General features: G+C 40.5%; 1 protein-coding gene across 1 annotated transcript in view; it reads left to right on the top strand.

Annotated features, from left to right (window-relative positions):
- The window catches only part of CPA6 (carboxypeptidase A6), an 82,982-nt gene that overhangs the window by 55,501 nt on the left and 4,268 nt on the right, over positions 1-23,213 (top strand). The window contains exons 7-9 of the mRNA XM_077186294.1: positions 12,801-12,911; positions 13,154-13,244; positions 18,337-18,539. Of these exons, the coding sequence (XP_077042409.1) occupies positions 12,801-12,911; positions 13,154-13,244; positions 18,337-18,539 (405 nt within the window). The remainder of the gene's footprint in view (positions 1-12,800; positions 12,912-13,153; positions 13,245-18,336; positions 18,540-23,213) is intronic.

The following is a 23,213-nucleotide window of genomic DNA, read 5'->3' as shown; positions in this document are numbered from 1 at the left end:
AGGTGCAGCCTCACCAGTGCTGAGTACAGAGGGACAATCACTGCCCTGGTCCTGCTGGCCACACTATTGCTGATACAGGCCAGGTGTCACTGGCCTTCTTGGCCCCCTGGGCTCACACTGGCTCATGTTCAGCTGCTGTCAAACAGCAGCCCCAGCTCTTTTTCCAATGGGCACTTTCCAAGCACTCTCCCTCAGCTGGTAGCACTGCATGGGGTCTTTGTGTCACAAGAGCAGGATCTGGCACTTGGCCTTTCTGAATAGTCGGTCTCAACCTGTCAAGAATTCATCTACCATGATTCCATGATGGCAACTGTCATAGTTTTTCTGCAATGGCTTCCAGCTCCTGCTTGTTGCCCATCCTCTGTGTATTGGTATAAATGTGCTCCAGTTGGGCTACTGATCCAAATGCCTTCTGCAGGGAAGAAGCCCTAATTCCTACATGACCAGTTTTAGGCACTTCTGTGGTTTCTAACACATCAATACCCTTCTGTCTTTGCTGTCACATGGATCTCCATCCCCAGCCTCCACTGTGATGGCAGACTGAAGGACCTGTCTCGAACAACATCCCTCAAACATCCGTATGGTGCCCCCAGGCTTATCAAGCCTGGTTTTAACCTCTTCCACCTTCAAATCCAGTTTAAAGCTCTTTCAATAATACCTCTTAACTTATGATCAAAGAGCGTTTTCCCCCTTTGAGATGGGTACACACTGGGAAGCCTGCCGTTGTGTAAACCAACCCATGGTCAAAACCCCCAAAATTCTGCCAGTGGCATCAGTCTTGGAGCCAGGGATTGATCTGCTGGCTGTTCTTCTTCATAGATGGATTTCACCTGAAATGATGAATTTTGTATTATCTGAAAAGCAAGTGATCCAGTGTTTCTTTGATTCTATCTTATTGGGTTTAATTCTCCCTTTATTTTTGATGTCTAGTGTTTAGTCTCCATACTTATCCATTTGCAGTTTTCAAATGAGAGGTGAAATCAAATGGAATTGGAATTTTGCTTCCAAATTGTCTGTTTCTGTTTTGGTTCTGGTTTGTTGTTTTTTGTGGGGTTTTTTGTTTTGTTTTCATTTGTTTGGTTTTGGTTTTTTGGGGTTTTTTTTAATATCAGCACTTAAAGTCTTCTGATCTGGGATTCATTACAGATGCATTATACATACAGATGCATCATATTACAGGGTTTTGCCATTTCCCTTAGCCAACAAACTTTTGTTCAAGATGAGACATTAGCTGCACAATGGAGACTACCTTGCAACGTAAGTGGCAGAAGTCAAAAGTGGCTTAAAAATATCCCCACAGGTGTGCTTTGAGTACTTTGCATGCCATGTTTTTGCACAAAATAAGGGTTGCAATACACTTTTACAAGCTTCTTCCTATAAACACACAGTTTTGTCATTTTTATTCCCACCCATCTCAGTGTAATTCTACAATGTATTAATACCTCCTCTGATTTTGTGAGAGTAAACTTCTGCATCATCAACACCCTAATGCTGAGATGGTCATATAAGCATGTGTGGCCTACCCTTGGGAATCCCAACAGTGCATAGGAAAGGTACAGAAATAATGAGGCCACTACAGTTTGGATAAGCCTGTCACCAAAAATAGGCTAAATGGCATTCAGGAGCTGTTCTCTAAATTTTGGTGTGCAGCAATTGTGTGTCATCTTGTTAAGACTTCTGTTAATGTGAAGATGAACTAGCTTGCAATTTCTGAGCAGCTTTCCCACCCAGGAGAACATGCTGCAGTAAGGATGGAAGCTGGGACAGAAAGGCACTGGTGGGGAGCCTATTGTTCAAATTCCTCTTTCTTCCCAAAGCTTCCCCATAAAGCAGTACAATGTGGCAGTAGGGTAAAAAATCACAAGACTTCTCTGCAAACCTTATAGCACAATATAGGCTATGGGTGTGTATATAAAAACCTTCTGGCTGTTTTGTGAGATCTTCAGAGAGTAGCTTGTAAGGCTGCTTCTCTAATTATTTAAAAACATTTTGCTGGATTAAAAGTAGTCTCCACAGAGCTCCTTCAGACTACAAGAATGTACCACCTTTGTCTGCCCGTCCCTTTTTAGAGCAGTATTTCAATCCAACATTAGAGCAAAAAGCATCAGGAAGAGAATACATTATGCTCATAATGTATTAAAAACAACTGGCTAAGGAGGAGAGAGGAGATGATTAGATTGCTTGGTTTAGGATATTACTTTTCTCATTGTATGAATTAGAAATTTTTAGTAAGAATTCTGGGAAAACTGAAGGTCTTTCTGTGCTTCAAACTCTGCAATTCTCTTTTGCTGGCAAACTCTTCCCTTAAGCACCTCTGCAGCCTGGCAGCTCAGTTTTCCATCCTCCCTGGTACTTACGGGCAGTTCTGAGAAAGGGCTCTCAGCTTGGTAACAGATTTTTCCTGGCATGTTTGTTCACTCTAAGGAATAGCACCATAAGTCCATTGATTTAAGGCAAGCAAGAAGTAGTGCTGGATTTACATGATGTTGGCTTCTTTTCTAATAGGAACAGCATACATGCATTCCTTTACTATGCAGGCAGCCTGTAATGTCTTAGCAAGCTTTCACTTCACCCTGTGATCTCTGACACTTATTTTTATTGAATATATCCATGTTCCTGTGTACAAGAAGGCTTTTCAGACAATTTAGCTTAGGAAGAAAACTCTCTATGCATGAATGCCACTTAACATTCAGGCCTCAGACTGGGTGCCTCAAATGTAACCAAATACTCCAATTCAATTTGGGAACCCTCAGTATCTGGTTTGCGCCTCTAGAAGTGGCAGTTTCTGGGTGACAGTGGATTTGCTGCAGGCAACAGGAGAGAACCTCCAAAGGGTGCTGAGCAGCTGCTCATGTGTTTTTCCTGGGCATGGCAGCAGCTCCCTGCTGCCTACAGAGAATCTGGAATTGTTCAGCTAAACTGGACCTGGCTCCCACCTACTTAGAAATGCAAAACAGACTAAAGCAGATCAGACTTGGGAAGTGAGGAGGTAAGGCTGGAGCATGGGAAGGCAAGAGGCTGCCTGCTGTGCAGGCTTGTTCTGTATTTGGGCAATTACAATAATTAGGAAAAAAGAAAATAATAACTAGAGAAAAATTTATAGAGAAGTTACATATTTAAAAGAGAAAAAGAATGCACAGGATATTATGTGATAATATATTTCAAAGTACAAAAGCAACCTACTCACATTTTGAAACAAACTAAAGGACAGCAAAGACAATGGTTTGGGGAGTTGTGGGTTTTGTTTAGTTTTCTGTGTGTTGTTTTGGGTTTTTTTTCCTTATAATCTACTCCAGAATGAGCTCTAGCTTGGCTCTGTGTTCCATAGGCCTGATGTTAATAACAACATCACTGTTTGTTTCTGTGGAAGGCGCCCCTAAAAGTCTGTAGTGTCTCAGCTAAAAATAATCAGATGTTCTGTCAGGATTAGCTGTACTGCTGGCCTCTGGCAAACCTCACCTCATTGTCATTGAACTTCAAGTCAAGAAAGGGGACACCCTGCACACAGGACCAGAATTTTAGGTACCTTCTAATGAGCCACAGAGGAGTGGCTGCCCCTGTACTGTAGTGAAGTACCAGTCAGGTCACAGTAGAATTCCACCCAATTCATGCCTTACTCAGCTGGAAAGTGATGGAGCAGGGGCTCTGAAAGTGGAAACATGGCAAGACCTGTGGTGGAGTAGGGAAGCAAGACAAACTGTAAAAGGAAACAGAACTGATTACATGTGGGCTACTTTGAAGGCAACCCACAAAGATAAATGAACCCAGAACTTGTGTCCACAGCAAGAGATTCAGGGAAAAAAAAAAAAAAAAAAAGAAAGGTTTGTTAGCCTAGAATTTTAAAAAGAGTACATGGGATCTAATATATGAATATGTGTTGGTAAATATTACTAACTGAAAGATACTCTAATATATGTAACTACTTTGTAGAAAGCAGTAGACTTTAGAAACAAAATTCAGATATATCATGTATTTTTCCAAAATTAAATAGCCCTCACAGAAACAAAGACATAATAGCTATAGCTATTTTGCAAAAATACAGTTATATATGTACATATGTTAAGTAAGAACATTTAGCTCCTATTCATTGTGAGAGGAGAAGTAGAATTCAGCTATCAAATCATCCTGACCTTAAATTTAGGATTTTACCATTTCTTTAAAAATCTGAAATATGGTTCACAGGCTGCTATTCAAATTAACATCAAACCTAGATTCTGTTTCAATTTTAGTGAAAGCAGATGAGGATTCCCATTACATCTGGTTTGACTTTCTTCCCTCTAATAAATGCTGCCATTTGATCCATTTCAATGATGTATAACCTTGAGATGTCTTTCATACAATATTTTCAGAACACAGCATAGCTGAGATGTGACTTCGAGTTGAGTTATTCTTTATTTCTGATGCAGGAATTTGTATTTCAAGATTAGAAAATTCAAGAAATGCAATTAAAAATCTTCAAGAAGCATGCACTGATTGTTCTTGACAAAATGTTTTAAGAATCCAGTGTCACCTGTAATGTCTATTAAGATCAAATGCATCTCCCTAAAGGAGTGACCTCATCAGGGCCTCAAATGAAGGTGAAAATAGTCTCACACTTTGGAAATGCAGTGACCTTCACCACCTTCTTCTCCCATCCTCAACAATGGTCACAATTATTTGAGTTCCCAAATTATTCAAGATAATGCATTTGGACTTCATCATCCTCCCAGGGAGCAAACATGTAGCCCCCAGAAAAAGAAATTAAAGGCTGAGGGCAGTTCTCAGAGGTATTTTGATGTTTGTTGGGGGTTTTTTTTCATGCTGACATTGGTATTGATTTATTCCAAAACCAGGCTAGAAACTCATCTTTTCACTCCATAATAATGAGCCAAGAGAGACACACAGACTGTGTAAGAAGCAAAGTGGCAACATCTGCCCCCACTATTCCCAGCCTGAGACTGATTTATGAGTCACCTCATGGGATGCATATGGGATGCATACTGCCAATTAGCCAGCCATTAGGCTTGTGGACCAGGCCCCAGAGAGCAGTCTTTACCAGGAATTTTGCAGCATTCAAGACCTCAGATTCTTCCTCAAGAATGTTTATGAAGTGTTTGAGTGCAGCCAGCTAGAGGAGCAGCACAGAGCCAGAGCTCAGTCAGGACAGCAGTGCACTTAGATGCAGGGCCAAGCAGGAGACACAGACAGTGGTAAAAAGGGTTGGCTCTTCTTCTGCTCTGCTCAGGCCATGTGCTCAGAAGGCAATAAAGCTGTAAGTATTCTTAGTTTAAGATCTGCTGAAAGCCAGTGTAGCACTTATACTCATTCTACAAAATTCCACAGTCCGTGTCCTGATGGACAAAACATCTGCAATCTCCTGCATCGACAGTCAGAGCAGCACTCAGTCATTCATTCCAGTGCTGAAGCCCACACTGTCAGGAAAACAGCTGCACATTCTGGATCATTGCTGGGTCTTGCTGAGCTCCATCAAAACCAGCAGTCCTTTAGGATTTAGAAAATTTCTTTCCCTCTGTTATCTGTAACTACCAGAGCCTTGAAATACTGCCTAATTATCAAATTCAGATATCAGTTTTTTCACCCACTTCAGAAATAGTCTGATCTTGGGGGCGTGCAAGATAGTTATGTGAAGCAACACAATAATGTTTCCTAAAGATTATACACTTTATCTATCACTTGTCAACCAACTAAAGTCTTTTGAACAGGTACAACTGAAATGCTGTGTTCCCACATCCCAGGGGTTCAGACTAAGATTATTTCAAAGGATGCTCATTACACCTAAATTTAGTTATTCTTTGAGACAATGTGTTCCACCCACTGTGATAGGCTTTCCGTCTCCATTTTTTGGAGTTCTCCAAGTGGAAATTTTGAACCACAGAGGAAAGAAAGCAAGGACCTGACTGCCTCTCCATATAAATCAGACATTTGGGCCAGTCCTTTTCTGGGTACAGGTATGCCACTGTTCCTAAAGTATCTTTGACTGATGGTCCTCAAAAATCTGAAGAGCTTTTGAAAAAGGTTGAAATATTCCAAAGTGAATGAGAGGCATGCAAGGCCAAAACAAACATTATACCTGCAGCTTTTTCCTTTCACCCTTTAGCTGGATGCTCTTTCTTTCCAAAATCTGTTCCCTTCAGCTAAAGCTCTTTAGCTGATGTTGGCTTAATATGAAATATTTGCTGCTCTTTAAATAATTGCATCTTTTTACTGTGTGAAATCTTCCTATCTGGGTTTTCCTCCAGTTGATCAATTTTTAGTTTACCCTTGGTTTAGGAGAGGCAGAAGCTTCTCAGGGCTGTTTTACCCCCCCCTTGCAGCCTCCTTCACAGGTGCCAGTGGTGGTGATGGCACCACAAAAACTGGGTTTTTTTCACCTTGAAGGACCAGTCATCTCTCCACGAATGTCAATCTCTCCACGAATGTCTGCAGCTCTTTCAGTAAACACAATACAATCATTGGAGCTTAATCTTAATTGTTTACCATATTCTAGTCTCCCCAGCTGTCTTTTTAGCTGCCTAATTTCAGAAAAAAAAAGAAAAAATTGGACTTCTCTGAGTGCTCCCTGTATATTCATTATCTGAAAAAATCCATCTGTTTCATCCTGCCATATCTATATTTGAAACACTCAGCCTTACTTGTCTTTAGCTAATTCATCCTTCTCTGTCAGGAGCTTCTGCCTGAAACACTGTTTGTTTTTTCTCCATCAGAGATCACCTCTTCCAGCCTCTTCACTCAGCACTTCATTCATCAGCCTTTCAGCAGCAAGAGGCACTGGTACCAGTGCAGAATTTGTTTTATCCTCATGCTTTTTTTCCATCCTGCAAATGCTGTTCTTGCCTTTTGAAGTTCATGTGCAGTGTTCACACCTACGTGTAGTAGTTTCTGCTTCTACTCAACGTCTCCCTGCCATTCCACAGCTGTTTCAGTTCTGAATGTGCTCCCTTTTTTTGGCAGCCATCCTATACACCACTTCTCTCTGAGTATCTGCATCTCTCTAGCACATGCTTGCTACTGAAAGTCTGCACCAATTCTGAGGGTAAGGAAACTAAAGTAGCAGGGAACACTATCAATAAGAGTTTCCTGATCTGGGGCCTCGGTTGTGATGCCTTTTTTTTTTTTTATGGATAAAATCTAAGCCAATGCCAAAAAGTTGGAGTGCAGTACCATGGTATCACCACAACGAGGCATGTGATGCATTGTTTTAAAGGCAACTGTGGCAAACCATTTTTATGCTGTGAAGTATCTCTGTCTCTTTTGATCCGTGGTGGAATTTCCCAGGTTTTATTCAACAATAAGACAGTTTAGGGAAGGATCTTTCCTTTGCTGTCACACCTTGACGATAACAAATAAAAAAAAACAGTCAAAATTGTTTTTCAGTTTTCCAAAAGGAAGTACTGCATTATTTTTTGTGTGCACTTTCAGCTACTCAGCTGCATCTTTCTAACTACCCATGACCTTAAGAAGGTAAAAAGTGCTTTAATTTTGCTTGCAGCTATTAATTTTTCACAATGTAAGTAGATCTTGATAAAAGAAAAGTAACACTGCAGCTGTGTTGTGCCTGTAATAGGAATTCCTCAATGACACTTGCTCCTGTAAATTCTTATTTAAGTATTCATCACTAGGACATTCAGATTCTACCCCCTGAAGGCTTTTAGGCTGCTGGGTATGTTCTTCTTCAAGACATGAAAAGAATTCACATTGTTGTTCCAACACATTAGTTGCCCTGAGGAAGAAATTCTGCTCTGTATTTTAGCAGTCCACTCCTGTATGATGGTACTGAGTAATTAGGGCCTCAGTAAAACTGCAGATATGCAGAAACACTACTGAGCATGAAAAAGGACTGTGAAAGAAAATTCCATATGTTGGACAATTCATTTGTTCCAGAAATGGAATTAGAAGCAATTGTTTGTATCTTAAGTATTTAATTGTGTCTCAAAAATTTAATTAAAGCATGTATTCAAGTGAGTTCTCTTGAACTGACTTGAATATGTTTCCCTCAATATGTACTACCATGGAGCAACACCATTAGAATGCAAAATTCAATAATTGCATTTTTCAGAGGCCTTATATCTTGGTGGGCACTAATTTCATACAATTACTAGTAAAGAAACCTATGTTGCTCCTTTCAAAGCATTCACAGTGCTTCAGAATAACTCAGGCCTTTTTTTTCCCAGATAGGCAGCCCATGGCTTGTTTGGTATCTAAGAGGTTTTTCTTTTTTCCTTTTGTACTCCCTCTCTGAGTGGAACCAAGTTGTCTCTCCAGCTTCTACTAAGATCTGTGTAATTATGCATCTTCTTTCCCACAAGATCCTGCCCTTGTTTGAGTGGTCCCAGCCTTGCACAAGATTCCTGGAATGGCTGTTTGCTTCTCTAACATGTCCATCCCACCATCATCCCTCTGCCTCTTCTCTGCTTCAGCATCTTTGCCATCTGCATCCTTAAGGAGCTACACAGTCAAGTCTTTGGGATTCTGCAGATCCTTCTTGTCAGATTCTTTTTATGGGTGTTGAGGAGTAGTTGCAACACACTCCTCTTTCTCAGTTGTTTCTGGGTTTTCTCCTGTGGTAAATGCCTTCAAAGAGGAAGGAAGGTTTTGCATTGTATTAAACAAAAAGGATAAATCAGACACAGTTCAAGCTTCAGCCTTAAAAAATTTGACCCTTTGTTTTAAGCCATTTGTTTTTAAACACTCAGCTGTATCTTAGCATTAATAATGGGCTTACCACTCTGCTTGTGATTTGAATGCCAAAGCAGGACACTAGCAGTAAAAGGGAAAACAGAGATAAAAAGCTGCACTGTTTCCAAGAGCAGAGACAGAGCTAATTACTAACTTGCCAAACTGATAAAGTGGCAATGAAGGCCAGAATGGCAGATCATAGTGTCAGCCTGCTAAAGTGTAACATGTCCAGATAAAAGTAAAATATTGCCAGAAAGTGTTTTAACTGATATCTGAATAATGGCACGGAAGAGTTAATCCTGTTTTCCGAGAAGCAGTTTTGTGCAATTTCTGGCAGAGCAGTAAATGGAGTCAGTTCTTTGGGCTAAAATAGTAACTGTTTAATTCAGTATGATTTTTTAATTCAAAATCAGAAAGAGCCAAAGCTGATTGTTACCTTACATTTAATAATAATTAATTGTGGGATAGCAAATCCTTATTAAGCTCAATTGGGATTTCAGAGTTTCTCCCAATCCTGTCTCCTTGCTTTGTCCTTCTCACGCAATCCCCTGATTTTATAAAAAGCCTAACTGCATCCTAAATCCATGTTGCACTCTTGCCTTTATTGCCTTGGCAGTTTACAATATAGCTCTTTTGTTTACTTCGTCCTCTAAATTAAATTTCCTCTGGACCATATCCTCAGCCAGCCTAAGCTGCTGTAGCTCTATCAGCAGCCATCACCCAGCTGATCCAGATGATGGAGCCCCATCTTATTAGTCCCTGGTGCTCTCCCCACCCCCAGGCAGATTGCTTGCACGGCGTTGGCAGCGTTCCTCCATCATCTGTTCACTCACTAATAACACGATTCAGCGTTTATTGAGCTGCTCTGGCTCCCTGCACATTCAGCAGCAAAGCTGCTATTGATTGCATGATGGGGAAGCAGAACCAACCCATATTCTGAGAGCTCTCTGCTCACCACAATGTAGTTAATTCACTAATGGTTCCTATTCACCTTGCTCGTGTCACAGCGGAGAGAAATCCTTTCAGCACGGCCGGGAGGGTGGGGAGGTGGTTCCCATGACCCCTGTTGGGAGGACCCGAGAGTCACGTCACAAAAAGCAAGTTGTGGGCTTTGCTCCAGCAAGGACACACCTTGGGAACTGCAGGGCTCATTGCCAAAGATTCCACTGTCTGTGCTGCCTGATTACATACATCAAATAAAAATACCAGATAAAAGCAGTATGAAAGATGTATTTTCAGCAGAAAGAGTGAATATGATCTCACACTATCTGCTTGCTTTCAAAGAAGAAAGCCACTCTAGATCCATTATGTTTTTAATGAAATACTGCTCTAAAAGGGTGACAAAGTTATTTTAAGCCCCATATATTCTTTAAAGAACTGAATTGAATGACAATTTGGCTCTAAACCAATGCTAATACTTTCAATTTTGAGGATTATTACCGGGGACTATAATGCTTTCCAAAGTCTCTTCTAGTATTTTGTCAATGACAACAGGCATTAAAATAACACAAAGTCACTATAAAACTTGACATTTTGCTGCCTATATTTTTTTTGGGTTTCTAAATAGTGGTGCTTTCACCTAGCAAGGAAAATATATTCTTCACAGGATTTAAAACGTATTGTATATTAAAAAGTCTTAATTCAAATATTTTCATTATGCCACTTTTTGCAAATTTGGAAAGCTTCTGAAAAATATGCAAAATTCATTCGTGCAATTTTAAGCAGTGTATTACCTTACATTAATTAATTATCTGTAGTTATTTTAAGGAGATGATTTTAAAAGTGTTTTAAAGAGTTTAGTCTTACAGCATTGCAGTTTAAAACATAAAATATAGCCTAGTGTAACAAAATGCATAATTACCAATGTAACTGACAGCACACAAAATACAGATACAAACACATATACCAATTTCATCATCACTGGTATGTAGATACCCACCATGGGTACACAACCTGAGCTTAATTTGCTAATACTCTCTAAAAATAGAAAAGCAATAAAAAATCAAGGAAGTGGTATGTGATGCTTAATTTTCTCCTCAGCTAAATTACTTCTCCCTACTACTACTTCTGAAATAAGCAAGATAAAAATGTTCATTTTCTTTAACTCACATTTTGGAGCATGGATTTGTTCTGTTTCCAGCTGTAAGAACAATTTTACCAGTTTAACATCCATACTCATCACATAGGCTCTTAATCCTGTCCAGATTTAAGTGCAGGGCCAGCCTAATGCACACAGTAGCCCTGTTTACTTCAATACATGTCACCTGCCTGTGAAATAGCAATAACACACAGTCCTTATTTTCATGGTCATTGTTTTTGAGTAACCATAGATTTGAGAAATCAGTGTTTTGGCAAAATTAATTTTTTTGCAGTTCCCTTAACACCATTTTTTTTATCCAAACCTATTTGAATACTTGATATGGCTTTTTAATACAAGTAAATCAAATCTAAATGCAAGACCAGCTATGAATTCTTTGGGAATTTCAGGCAAATGGACCAGGGACCATGACCTCCTCATTGGTTGGGGCTTTCTCCTGGGCAGTCCATCAAGATTCCCTTCAAAAGCACACTGTCATTCTCTTCTCCCCTCCAAACAAGATCTCTTTCAGGATCTCATCCTAAGGTGCAATGCTCCACACCATCCTGTCCCCTTTCATTCTGTGCTTTGCCTTGCCTTGTGTTTCTCACTGTCCCCTCCTGTTGCCTGGCTGGAGCAGAGGAGCTGGGTGTGGAGTAGCACTGGGTGACTTGGCTTTTCACAAGGATCATGTGCTGCTTTGGATCTGACAGTGAGGCTGAAGGACTTGCACGCGCAGAGCACTTTGGGAGGGTGAGATGAAGCTGGGCAAGGAGAAAGCACTGCACAACAGAGGGACAGTTAATGAACCACATAGGAGAAGTATTTACAAGTCCCCCTAATCCCCTCAGTAAAGAAAAAAAAGTCATACTCCTCCATGAGTAAATTTCAGCTCCAGAGTTGTCCAAATATATGGTTATTTCTTACAGATATTCCACACAAAGCATCCATCAGCTCCCATGGCAGCTTCAGTAATTCAAACAGCTGCATCGTCAGGAGCCCAGAAGTATTGAATTCCTGTACTTCACACTGCTCCCAAGCATTTGTCAATTGAAAAGCATTTAGCTTAGTTTATTTCAGAGCAAATGTTTCCCTTTGCTCCCCAAACACATGCTACTCTTCAGATCTGAAGGGCCAGAAATACTGCAGAGCAGAAGGCTGTAATCACAGTAGCAGGAGGAGAGGAGCCAGGCTCTGGCATCTGTCTGAACCCAGCATCAGTGTGATATGCTTTCCACCTGCCACATGAAGCACTGGATTTCTTATAAAATCGGGAACTAAACTTTGAAGGATGCAGATTTGATGCCTAGCTATGTCAAGGGACAGTATTTGCTAGAGAATGGGGAGTATAAGCTTCCTGGAACTGGTAAAGGAGCATGTCCGGCCCTAGCAAATAGAACTGCTGAGTAGCCTCTGGTTTTGCTGCATTTTTCTAAGATGCAGAATGGATAAAAAACTAAAAACTTTCCCTACCTAGACTTCTTTTACTAACCTATATACTAAAGGTTCTCCAAAAATAGAGAGGTATCTAAATTGTAAGGGAATAAACTGCCTGTATTGATAACTGTGCATATAGTAAGTGACTTTGAATACAAACAAAAGCTGTGTTGTTAATCTGAGCCTTAAATGCTTCAAGACCTTATCAAATCACCTAGTGAGAACAACAGGGCTGCACTGTCTTACAGGAGCTAAACTCATTTCTTCAACTAAGAATCTATCCCACTGACTTTCAGCTCTTACCTCAATAAAAATTTTGCATGCATTTTCTTCTCTGAAATATGAGTGGTATTTTCTTGAGTATTGAAAGCAACTGAGAAGCAGAGAGAATAGGGTCTTTAGAACACCTTTTTCACATGTTCACACACTGTCTGAATCACATTTACAGGAAGATGTCAGCCTTTTGGACACAGCTAGAAGGATGTCTGTGCTGCCATGAGAGCAGACCTCTGTATTGCCAAATGCTTCCTGACTGTCATAGACCATCACAATACTTAATTGGGAAATTATTTTTATTATGGAAACTATTTTCTTTGGCTTTTCTGCTTAGGCTCTTCACACATACCAGACTGATCCTGACATGAGAAAGATGCTAACTCAGCTGTATTTCTATATCATGCCTGTATTTAATGTGGATGGATATCATTTCAGCTGGACAAATGTAAGTGATGGCAGTAGTATTATTCGAAAAATTATTCAGACAAGAAAGATCAAATAGTTATTACATTATTCAAAGGTGACTCTGCATAAATCTGGTCCATCACTTTGTGCCTTGGAAATAAATTATTCCATTTAAAACAGAATACTGAATATGTTTACCAAGGTTAATTTGTTATGTGTACGAATAGATTTTTGCCAAAATAGAGTAATATTGTTATTTAAATATTTTGTAACTTATGCTAGGATCGATTTTGGAGAAAAACAAGATCAAAGAACATGAGGTTTCACTGCCATGGTGTTGATGCTAATCGCAACTGGAAAGTGAAATGGTGTGGTAAGTATGGAGATACTTTGATCCCCCAGTCCAGATTACCCTGTATTTACTTATTCAGCAGAGGTAATTATCCAGGTAGGTTAGATCACATCTGTTGTGAAGTGTTCTCTTTTCCATAGTTGAAGTTTTTCTTCCCATAAAGCCATAAGCCAAGGCTCAAATCTTCCTACTAACTTCTAAAAAAAATAAAAGTTCTCAAATTTGGGAAAACAGACCTTATCATTAGTAAAAACTTGTCATGGAGAATGTGGCAAAATTTTTTAAATCACACATACAGCTATTCTGTATTTTGGCAATCATATAAATAATTTGAAGCATAACATTGAAAATGAACCATGACTTTTCAAGATTTACCTGTAAATCTTACCTTTTAACTGTAGCTTCAGGAAACACTTCAAGCTTCATTTTATTCAATTTGCCATTTCTCTGAAATTATTTAACTTTGGAAATGTCAGACTGACTTTGCTGGCCTCAGTGTCCTTAGGGCCATTATTATCAGTGAGTTAATAAAGAAAGAAGGTGCTTCTAAATGCATGGAGATACAATTTTAAACTCCCAGCAGTTCTGTAAGTATGCTTCATAAAAATTTTTCATAGAGAATGCAGCGGTAATGAAGTAACTACCAGAAGATTTGGAATGGATCCACCAAGAAAAAATGGTATTTTCTTAAATCTTACCTAAAGATTGTGCAATTCACACAGGGGTAAGCAGCCCCTACAGGTTCTAATGTAAGGAAGTAAGAACACTTAAATACAGCAATATAAACCTGCTGACCTGCTGTCCCATCTTAAGGCACTTCCTTTAGCTCTCTGTGCAGCTGTTGCCTCAGCCAGCATTAGCCCACCTTCCTTATTTATATTACAATGTTGTAAAGACAAGAAATTGTGCTTGTGTAGTGCAAGGGCCCTGCCTTCAGCCCCTCCCTCTTCCTCAAGATGTTTCCACAATACTTGCAGTAGGGGTGAACACTATACACTCTGGCTTGAAACAGCTGGGTTCTTTAAGGAGGGCTTTGAAAATTGTAAAGATAAAAGTGAGTATGGACAGATGCCTACATCCAATCCAGTATGGACCTGTGAAATTTGCTTCAAATTGTTTTCAACTCTACCTGCTCTAAGGAGAGGACTAAGATAGAAGCATTTACAGAAAGCCTGGGTTAGTTGAGAAACCCTCTTTACAGAAGACAGTCCCAGGGCTGCTATCACAATCTTTAGGGCAATTTTATGCTGCAAAAATAACGTTAAAATGAACTGTTGCGGTGTGATGTAATAGCCTGTCCATGCCAGTTCATTCCCCAGGTGTGCCAATAACCTCTCCCTTCCCCTCCCCTTGCCCCCTGCTGACTGCTGTCCGTCAGTCTTGCCATTCCAGCAAGGGTGTCATTGTGATTGGCGAAGTGCAAAAGATGCCTCTCAGCCCTGGGGACACTGGGCCATCCAGGTGTCATTTGTCCCCTGAGACTTCCCCCCCTTACCTGGTTGGTGGCATACCTACCCCTTCCCTCCCCCTCTCCCTTCCCTCCCCCTCTCCCTGGGGTTAGAAGACACAGCAACCACGCAGTTGTTGCTGCATTCAGAGGCCTGTGTGCCAGGAATAAAGCTCTGGATCTAAACCCTCCAGCAGAACCTGACTTCTTTTCCTTCACCTCGCCTAAAGCCTTTCTGCCAGAGGTAAACCTGAGCTCCTGCATGCCTGGACTTGTTCCAAGTGCCCAAATGCAGCATCCAGCCAGCCAAAGGTGTCTCTGAGGTGAAACCACCTCAGCTGCCGCCTCTGGTCAAGCAGCAAGGCCCAGACGAGCCCAGGCACATTCTATCCGGCAATATTGGTATTTCATTCCAATAATGAACGAGTCCTGCATCACTGGTACCATTGTTTACTTAAGTGCATAAGCCACAACTGCAGGTATTTTTTGGGGACGCCCATTTACTGTTCAGAAAACAGCTACTGGTATAACTGGAATGATCAGTTCTCTTATAGTTGAGAGATGTTAGGTACCTATCAGTGCAAAATTAATACAGAGTGCATTTTCTTTCTAATTCCAATTAATTTTTCTTGGGTTCCTCCTCCCTCTTCCTGCTCCCTAGTCACTGTATCAAAACACATTTTTTATTCAGTCCTAAAAATATTTGCTTAGTTTTCATACAAAAAAGTATTTTTTCTAGGCTTAGGGAAACTGTAACAATACTCATGTGTTGTGTGCTGTAATCCCCTACTTGTTGCATTTCTCCCCTGCACTGACATGAAAGACTGGTCCCCACCTCAAGTTTAAAAAATAAAAATTCTTTCAAGTCTGCTTCTCATCCCAAAAAAGCACATGCTCAGCTTCCAGCTTTGGACCCCAAAGTCTGTCTAATTGTCTATTTTAATGGAGACTAAAAAGGTCTTTCATGAACTGAGCTGACTGGTACTCAGATGACCCTAACCAGTCACCTGGCATTCTCATTAATACCTGATATTAGATGAGTCAGAGCAGAATCTGGATCATATCACACTTTGAGGCTTGTGTAATCATGGTGTGTTTAACATTTAAAACTGCAGATGCTTGTAAAAACCTTTCCATTCAGTTCAGTTGCACTTAAGAGTTTTCAGACAGGCTTGAACTTCACAGTGGGGCTTCCAGGCAGGTGTGCAGTGGCAGACTCTGGCCTCAGCAAAGCCACCAAATGCTATCAGCAGTGAGCTAGTCAGTGCTGATAACACAGCATCCCATCTGCTTTCCTCTTCCTTTCTAGTGTAGGACTTTGATGTAAGCTTTATGACTCTCTAGGGACCAAGCCAAGGGCCATATCACTGCTAGATTTCATGTTGCAGCAACCTGTGCTCAAAAGAGTGCACACAAACTGCACACAGACCCACATGAATACTGGCAGCACGAACTCTGGGTAGAAATGCTCTTCTTGCAATGCACGTATATGTGCAATAAGTAGTGGTTTAATGGTAACAAAATAGCAACTTTAAAGGAAATAATCAGTTACTTAAAATGAATTTAAGTCATCGGGCAAATCGAGTTAAAGTGGTTGCATCCAAATCTCCAAGAGAGCAATAGTAGAAGTTAAAATTTCCAGCACATCCCAATTTCCAGTGCACCCCACTGCTCACTGAGGACAATATCCCATATTGGCAGAAGTGGCTGCAAGGAAGTTTGAAAACCATGCTCCAGCTCATTCATCCTCTCAGTCTTTCTTCTATACCAGAGCACTGGTTTTATCAGTCTTGGCACATATTTCCTCTGTTCATTGGGTCTCATTATGGATGTTAGAGGATCCTTGTCCTCCCCTGGTATGCTATCAGGTACAAAAACAAGACAGCATGGTAACATTTTACACAATTTAATTTGTTTCTTATGACTGTAACTTAGAAATGTCCAACTCTGTTTTCATTCTTGAGTTACTTAAAGAACTTCCAGTATGAAAATTGAGCATACCCTTACATTATCCAAGGCCACCATGGAAACCTCCTCTTTTTATCACCAGCTAGGTTTCACTTAAGGTAAAGCATTAACTACCTCTGGGATGGTACATGGCTCACCATAGTAGGCTGAACAGTTTAGAGAGGTTTTTTTCCTTCCCTGTAAGTCTCTAAACTAAGCCATATTTTACCATTGGTCATTTTATCATTGGCTTGTAGGGATCCACTGTTTATTAACAGTGTTATCCATTGCCATGATTTACTATACAACACTGAAACAGGAGATGAAGTATCCATAAAAAAAAAAAAAAAAAAAGAAGAAAAGGCAAAGGCTCTGGAGACTGTTCAATAGCTCTCCTGCAGCTATATTACCTGATAAGAAATTGAGGCAGAATGCTCTTGGGATTTGGATGACTTGGTGGCCATCTGTTCTGCATGGAGAATACCATCTGCCCTCTCTATAACCCTTCCATATCCACTGCAATCCAAGCACTAATACCTTTGAAATCCCAACCTCTTGGCCATTGAACGGTAACCTCAATTTTCATCTTACAAATTAAACTGCAGCATGAAATTCTTCCATTTCTTTCTTTTTTCTTTTTTTTTTTGGCATTAGGTTGATTGCATAACCCTGTTTTACTTGATAGCACTATGCCTTCTCACACACAGCTCTTTTCATATTAATTGGAGGTGGCAGTACTTACTATACAAAGGAAAGCTAATAAAACACTGTTGTTGTAAGTCCCTGATGGCTCTAGGGAAGTTTGCAAGCAAACTATTATTATTCTGCAGGTCAATGTAAAACGTGTGGTATTTTGAAATTGCAGCAGATAAAAGAGCAGAGTAGATTTGCATAAATATTGTTCTTTTAGGCCCAGGCCCTAAGCTGTAAATGAGACAATGGCTTAGATCCAGAATTGCTAAATTATAAAGGAGCCACCACCACATCTCCTTTCCTAAGTTTCATCTTTCAGTACCTCGTGGTATATTATATGCAGGCTACTCTTGTGCAGCTTGCTGCCACCTGAGCAGGTTGACACAAAGATATCCTCAAAACTGAACCCCTGCCCCAAACTTGAAGCATAGTTAGGCCCTGTGCAAATTGAGGTGACTATTTTAGCTGACTGAGCAGTCATCCTATGTGGCTTTACTTTTTTTTTTTTCATGAGGTTTGCAGCGGTAAAAATAGGCAGTAGTCAGGAGCTATTATCATGTTTTTAAGATAATCCCTGTTGAAGTTACCTACCATTGTAACCACCACTGTCATAGGTAATACATTAAAAGCTGTAAAAGGCTAGATTTGTCCTGGGAGTGACTAATGAAAGAGGTACAGCTCTCTGATTTCAAATAGACCAACTGAGACCCATCAATAGTTTTAATACTGCAATGCTGATGCAAAAAGCCAGGAAGAAAATGCAGTGAAGTCAGGTTCTCCTTGTATCCTCTGGGGAGAATCACCAGTAGTGGGCCAATTAGGAGCTTGGTGTGCCTATGAGATGAACAAGCAGATTGCTGCACTGAGGTCCCCCAGGCTCATGCCCATCAGGCACAAGAAAGCAATTTAATTTGTTTCTTGCTTTTCACACTTTTGCACATGGGCCAAAAGAGGCTGAGCAGCCAGAAGCTGACCCTTGGAATTTCTCTGTGATTGTTCACACCAACTTTCTCTTTCAACCTCTAGATGAAGGAGCTTCACTGCACCCATGTGATGACACTTACTGTGGTCCTTTCCCTGAGTCTGAGCCTGAAGTAAAGGCTGTTGCTCACTTTCTCCGCAAACACCGGAAACAAATAAAAGCCTATTTGTCCTTCCATGCCTATGCACAGATGCTGCTGTACCCTTACTCCTACAAATATGCAACCATTCCAAACTTCAACTGTGTGGTAAGTACATTAAAGCTTGGAGATTGGGCTCCTCTGTATATTTGTGGCACATTTTGTCTTGAGAGGAGACTTGATTCTTCAATACTTTGCACATATATAATATTGAGCAGTATTTATTCTGGATCCACTTGCAATCACATTTCTGGTTATATAACCTTCACTCACCATGACTCAGTGGTGATTTGATTAAAATGGTATCATGCCTTTCATCCATCAGTCCCTTTAAATTACTTTGTAGGTTAAATCCCTAATTTTAATTATAGTTATTATCATTTTATTTAATTAACTGTAATGGGAATTGCGTAGTTAGGTCCTTGGGCATCTAGCTGAAATTCTGTCTCTTCATGCTCAGAACTTAAAATCTAGGAGCACAAAGAAGATCATCTCCAATGTTATGAACAAAATAAAATTGAAATTGTTTATATTTATCAGTTCAAGGAGGAATCTCTTAGATTTCACCAAAATTAAAGCTTCAATTGCACTACGTATCATTCAGGTCAGACATAGTGTTTTTAACCCTTTCAGACAAGCAGGTAATTAAAACCAGGAGCTTCTCTATATTAGAAAAATAAATTAAAAATAGTACACTTTTTGATGTAAGCCTATTGATTCACAGATGAGTACATTTCATGTATTCCATGCTCATCCAAATGCAGAGCTATTCCCTCTGCTTGCAGTCTGAGGTCTGTTTTAGCCAACCTCCTGTTCATCAAACCCCCCTTATGTCTTATTCTCTGAAGGACACATGGCTAAGCTTTGCTCTCTGTTTGCTCCTGCTCACAGACCCACATTGCACCAACCAGTTCCAAGCCTCTTTCTTTCACCCTCAGTCCTGAGTAAAATTACATATTCCATTTATCTCCCATTTTGACCTTGAAAGTTGCAATGACTTTTAACTTCCTGGTCTAAGCTAGTTTTCTCTAAAGGAGCTTAACTGCACCTTAGATTTATCCTGTGCAGAATGAATGATGTTGTCAGTCCCTGGGGCTTCACTGAAGTTTCACTCAGCTGTTCCCTCAGGAGGCTGAGCAGCCAGGACTCCACAAACTAAACTCTCTTTGTAGGTTTATTTCTGTTGAGACACTTAATTTCAGTAGCTATTAAACATTCTTCTGTCTGATGCCATTCCTGTGAAACAGAGCAAATTAGAAGTTAACTAAGCAGCCAGAGGAGCTAAAAATATGAGACTTGTGGGGACTGATCACCAAACCCTGTAATGACAGTGGGTAAATTTATGATTTTTATTTTTTTTATTCCACCTTCACATTCTTTTGGGTAATGACAAGGAGAAAGGAATTTCCTAAGTGAATTGATGACAATTTAGTTAGCAAAAAAACAGACTGGGAATTTAAAATCAGAGGTTCTCATTCCTTTGAAGATCAGCAGGTGCAACTATATTTTTTTTAAGAACAAACAACAGAGAAGAAGGTAAAGACGTAGTGTTAAGAAGAATCAACAGCTTCTCTGCAAGTATATGATTATTGGGTATCTGACTAAAATGTCCAGAGTAATATAAGGCAATAGCAGATGCTATAGATGGGAAATTACTTGTAATGAGAAGGAAGATTTATCTGAGAGTTTTCATGCACATCAGTATATTTTGTTGTTCGTGTTGCTTAAGGGATAATTCCATTCTGAAATGGGACATAACTGCCCCTCAGCTCGTACACATTCTGCCTTTCCACCCATTGCTTTTAGACCAAAGGATCCCAACTTTTGATATTTAGAAGGTGTTCCTGAGGTTTGCAAGACCTTAGATCAGGCTTCTCATCAGAAGGAGTGGAGCACAGACCTAAAGGAACAAAAAACTATTTTAAACAATTCCCATGGACAAATGAAAACCAAATACCAATTCTAAATATCTTGTCAGTATTTGAACTTCATACTTCTTTTCATTGTGGTTGGTCAAAAACAAGAGGTTGAAATAGGAAACTGAAGTAATTTCCTGTTATTTATAAAGCTCATTATAGGGATCAAAGTGAAAATTAAGGGAATACTTGTTGGTTATTTATCTGTGTGTTTTAATACTTGCCTACAGCTAAAGGCTCCATCACCTGGTGGCTCACAAATGTATGGTTTTTAATGTTTAAGTCCCAAAAACGGTGACCTAGGCTGAGGTTTCGGATTCTCCAGTTCTCTTGGAAGTTGCCTTGAGCTGGAAAGTGATAGATCTCTATTTCCTGACACTGATGGAACAAGCATTGCTGGTTTACGTGGGCGGTGTGCAGTGGAAAACAGTAAGACCCCACATGCATAGCAGATAAATACTGCTCAATCTGTGCTAACAGTGGGCTATGATTAATTTTGAGCAGAAGAAAGGCTGTTTCTGTCTGGGTCAGATCATTCTAGTGAGCTGTCAGTTACCATTTCAATTAAAGTGTTCAATTATTCAGAGCTGCTTTGAAACTGGAGAGCTGTGTACTGATCACAACATGCATATTCTGTTCTAATTTAGGCTCAACTCTCTTATTAGCACTCTCCTGAAATCTGCTCTTTTAAGATGCTTAAAATGAAAGTACTCTTTTAGATTGAAAAAAACACCAGCAGAAACACAAATCCATCTCAAGAGTTTTAAATTTCACCTGATTTTCATCCTTTTTCTTCCTGTACTGTCATTTGCCTTAGTGTTTGCAGTGAACTTATATGGCATGACTGAGTTTGTGTACATCTCTGCAAAAATCTGGTAATTTTATGTGGCATTTTCTCCTTGAGGGTGTTCAAAGACTGGTTGCCTGAATTTATTCAGGATCTAACCTGCACAGTATGATGCAGTTGAGAACTGTCCCTTTTTGGGGCACATGGGTCTAACAGTGGAAGCCAGCTTCATTCCTCAAGGCTAAGAGCTTAAAGTTCACAGTGCCCAGGGATGCCCAGGGTGAACTTGGACTTGGGGTGCTCCTGGTCTGACCTCCAGATAGCTTTTGCCTCTGCACAGAACCCATTACTGTTGTGCTGATTTTAAATGGGCATTGCCAAACTATTTCGTTGAAAGATTTCAACAGGATTATCTGTTGTCTCACTGCTGTACAATGAGTAACTCATGCACAGGGAGTCTTCTCATTTGTGGCTATGTTCTACTTGCCATGGTGCATTTATCAGGACTTTGATTTCCGGTTTTCTCAGCTCTCCCAGCTGAGCCCTGTATCCTGCTCCCTTGGCATCAGGCCTCTTGTCAGGCCATCCCAGCTCCTCACTAAGACCCTGGGATGGTAAGCACTGCTGCTTGTAGATTTTGATTGAATAGCAGAGTCTCGTACTTGGGACAGTGCAGGCACCAGACAACAGCTCCTGGCCACAGCTGGAGTTCCCCTTCCCAGGCCCTGTGCAGCCACAGCCACCATGGTGACCTCACACTGCCACCCCACCACCTTCACAGGGTCCAGCAACTCCAACCCTGTCATGGGTCTTGTGTGTCACAACTCAGAAGTCAAGGCATCTGGAGGAAAGTGCCAAGTGACAGCACTTCTATCCTCTCCCACAGGACAGGTCCTTCTCATCTTTGGTGTTAGGGTGAGTCAGAGGTTACCCCTTACACTGGCTGGCAACCACATCCCAGCCCTGCAGGAGTTTCAGCAACACCCAGTTAAGCAGTCCTTGCCTCCACACACTCTCCAGTGGAGGTGGGAAGAAGTCAAGCTGAAAAGGGCAGAGTCTCCAGCACTATCAGCCTTCTGCTAAAAAACCAAAAATTCTGGTTTTGCCTAACAATATTGTTTGTAAGGGAATAAAAATGTTCTCTTTCATTTGCTAAGAGGAGTTACTGTGTAAAATAAACTCACCAAAGCCCTACCTGCATATCAGGAAGTGAAAATGAACTTATTCTTATTTCTGGAATGACATTTAAAGCAGTTTTCTCTGTCTTCTCTACTTGGACAGACAAAGCCTTCATGGGTCAGACTAAGGATTAAGTCAGAATCCCAGCTCCTGACAAGGGCAAATAGTGGAAGGTTAGGAGAAACATAATCAATGGAAGGCAATTAGAGGGTAATCCTTCTCCAGTGTATTCAATTAGTGCCTGGTGAATAACAAGGTAAGGACTGAGTTCATGAAAACTCACGTAAACCAATCAAACCTGTTCAAGGAAATAAAACTAAAACAACAATTGCAGCTTCATGCAGTGGTTCAAAGTCCAGAGTTTCTAGCTCCAAAGATAATAATTTCCTGTTCTCTACAGAGAGGCGACTGTGTTTTCCCAGCCTTCACTGTATATTTGCCAATATCCTTTTCTTTGGGGTAATTTTCCTTTCTCTGTGTTTCGATGCACTATCCATATGTGAGTCAGAATTTTCCATGGGCCAGGCCTTTTGCATGCAGTTTCATGGGACGAACCATGAACCTCCTAAACAGCCTTTCAGCTGCAAGCTGTTGCAATGTAGGCACTGATTTTACCTCTACAGGACTGAAATCACATTTCTGAAATAGTGCAAAGAGCTCTCCAAGACTACATCATCAGACCCCAGAGAAAGCTGGACCAGCAGTGAACATTTACCTGCTGATCAGAGATTCAGGAGTGGAACTTGTCTCCTGGTTCCCACTCTGCTCACTGAATCACTGTGAGTGTCAACAAGACATCATTTCTCCTTCACAAGCTCAGCAGAGACAAGGTTTAGTGAACTGGGAAATTCATGTTCAGAAAATGCATGCACGAATTTTAAATGGCATAAAAAAGAGATT

This window comes from Agelaius phoeniceus, chromosome 1, assembly GCF_051311805.1.
Source record: "Agelaius phoeniceus isolate bAgePho1 chromosome 1, bAgePho1.hap1, whole genome shotgun sequence".
NCBI lineage: Eukaryota > Metazoa > Chordata > Aves > Passeriformes > Icteridae > Agelaius > Agelaius phoeniceus.
The sequence above is the reverse complement of the archived record's forward strand: the minus strand, read 5'-3'. Positions and strand labels throughout refer to the sequence as shown.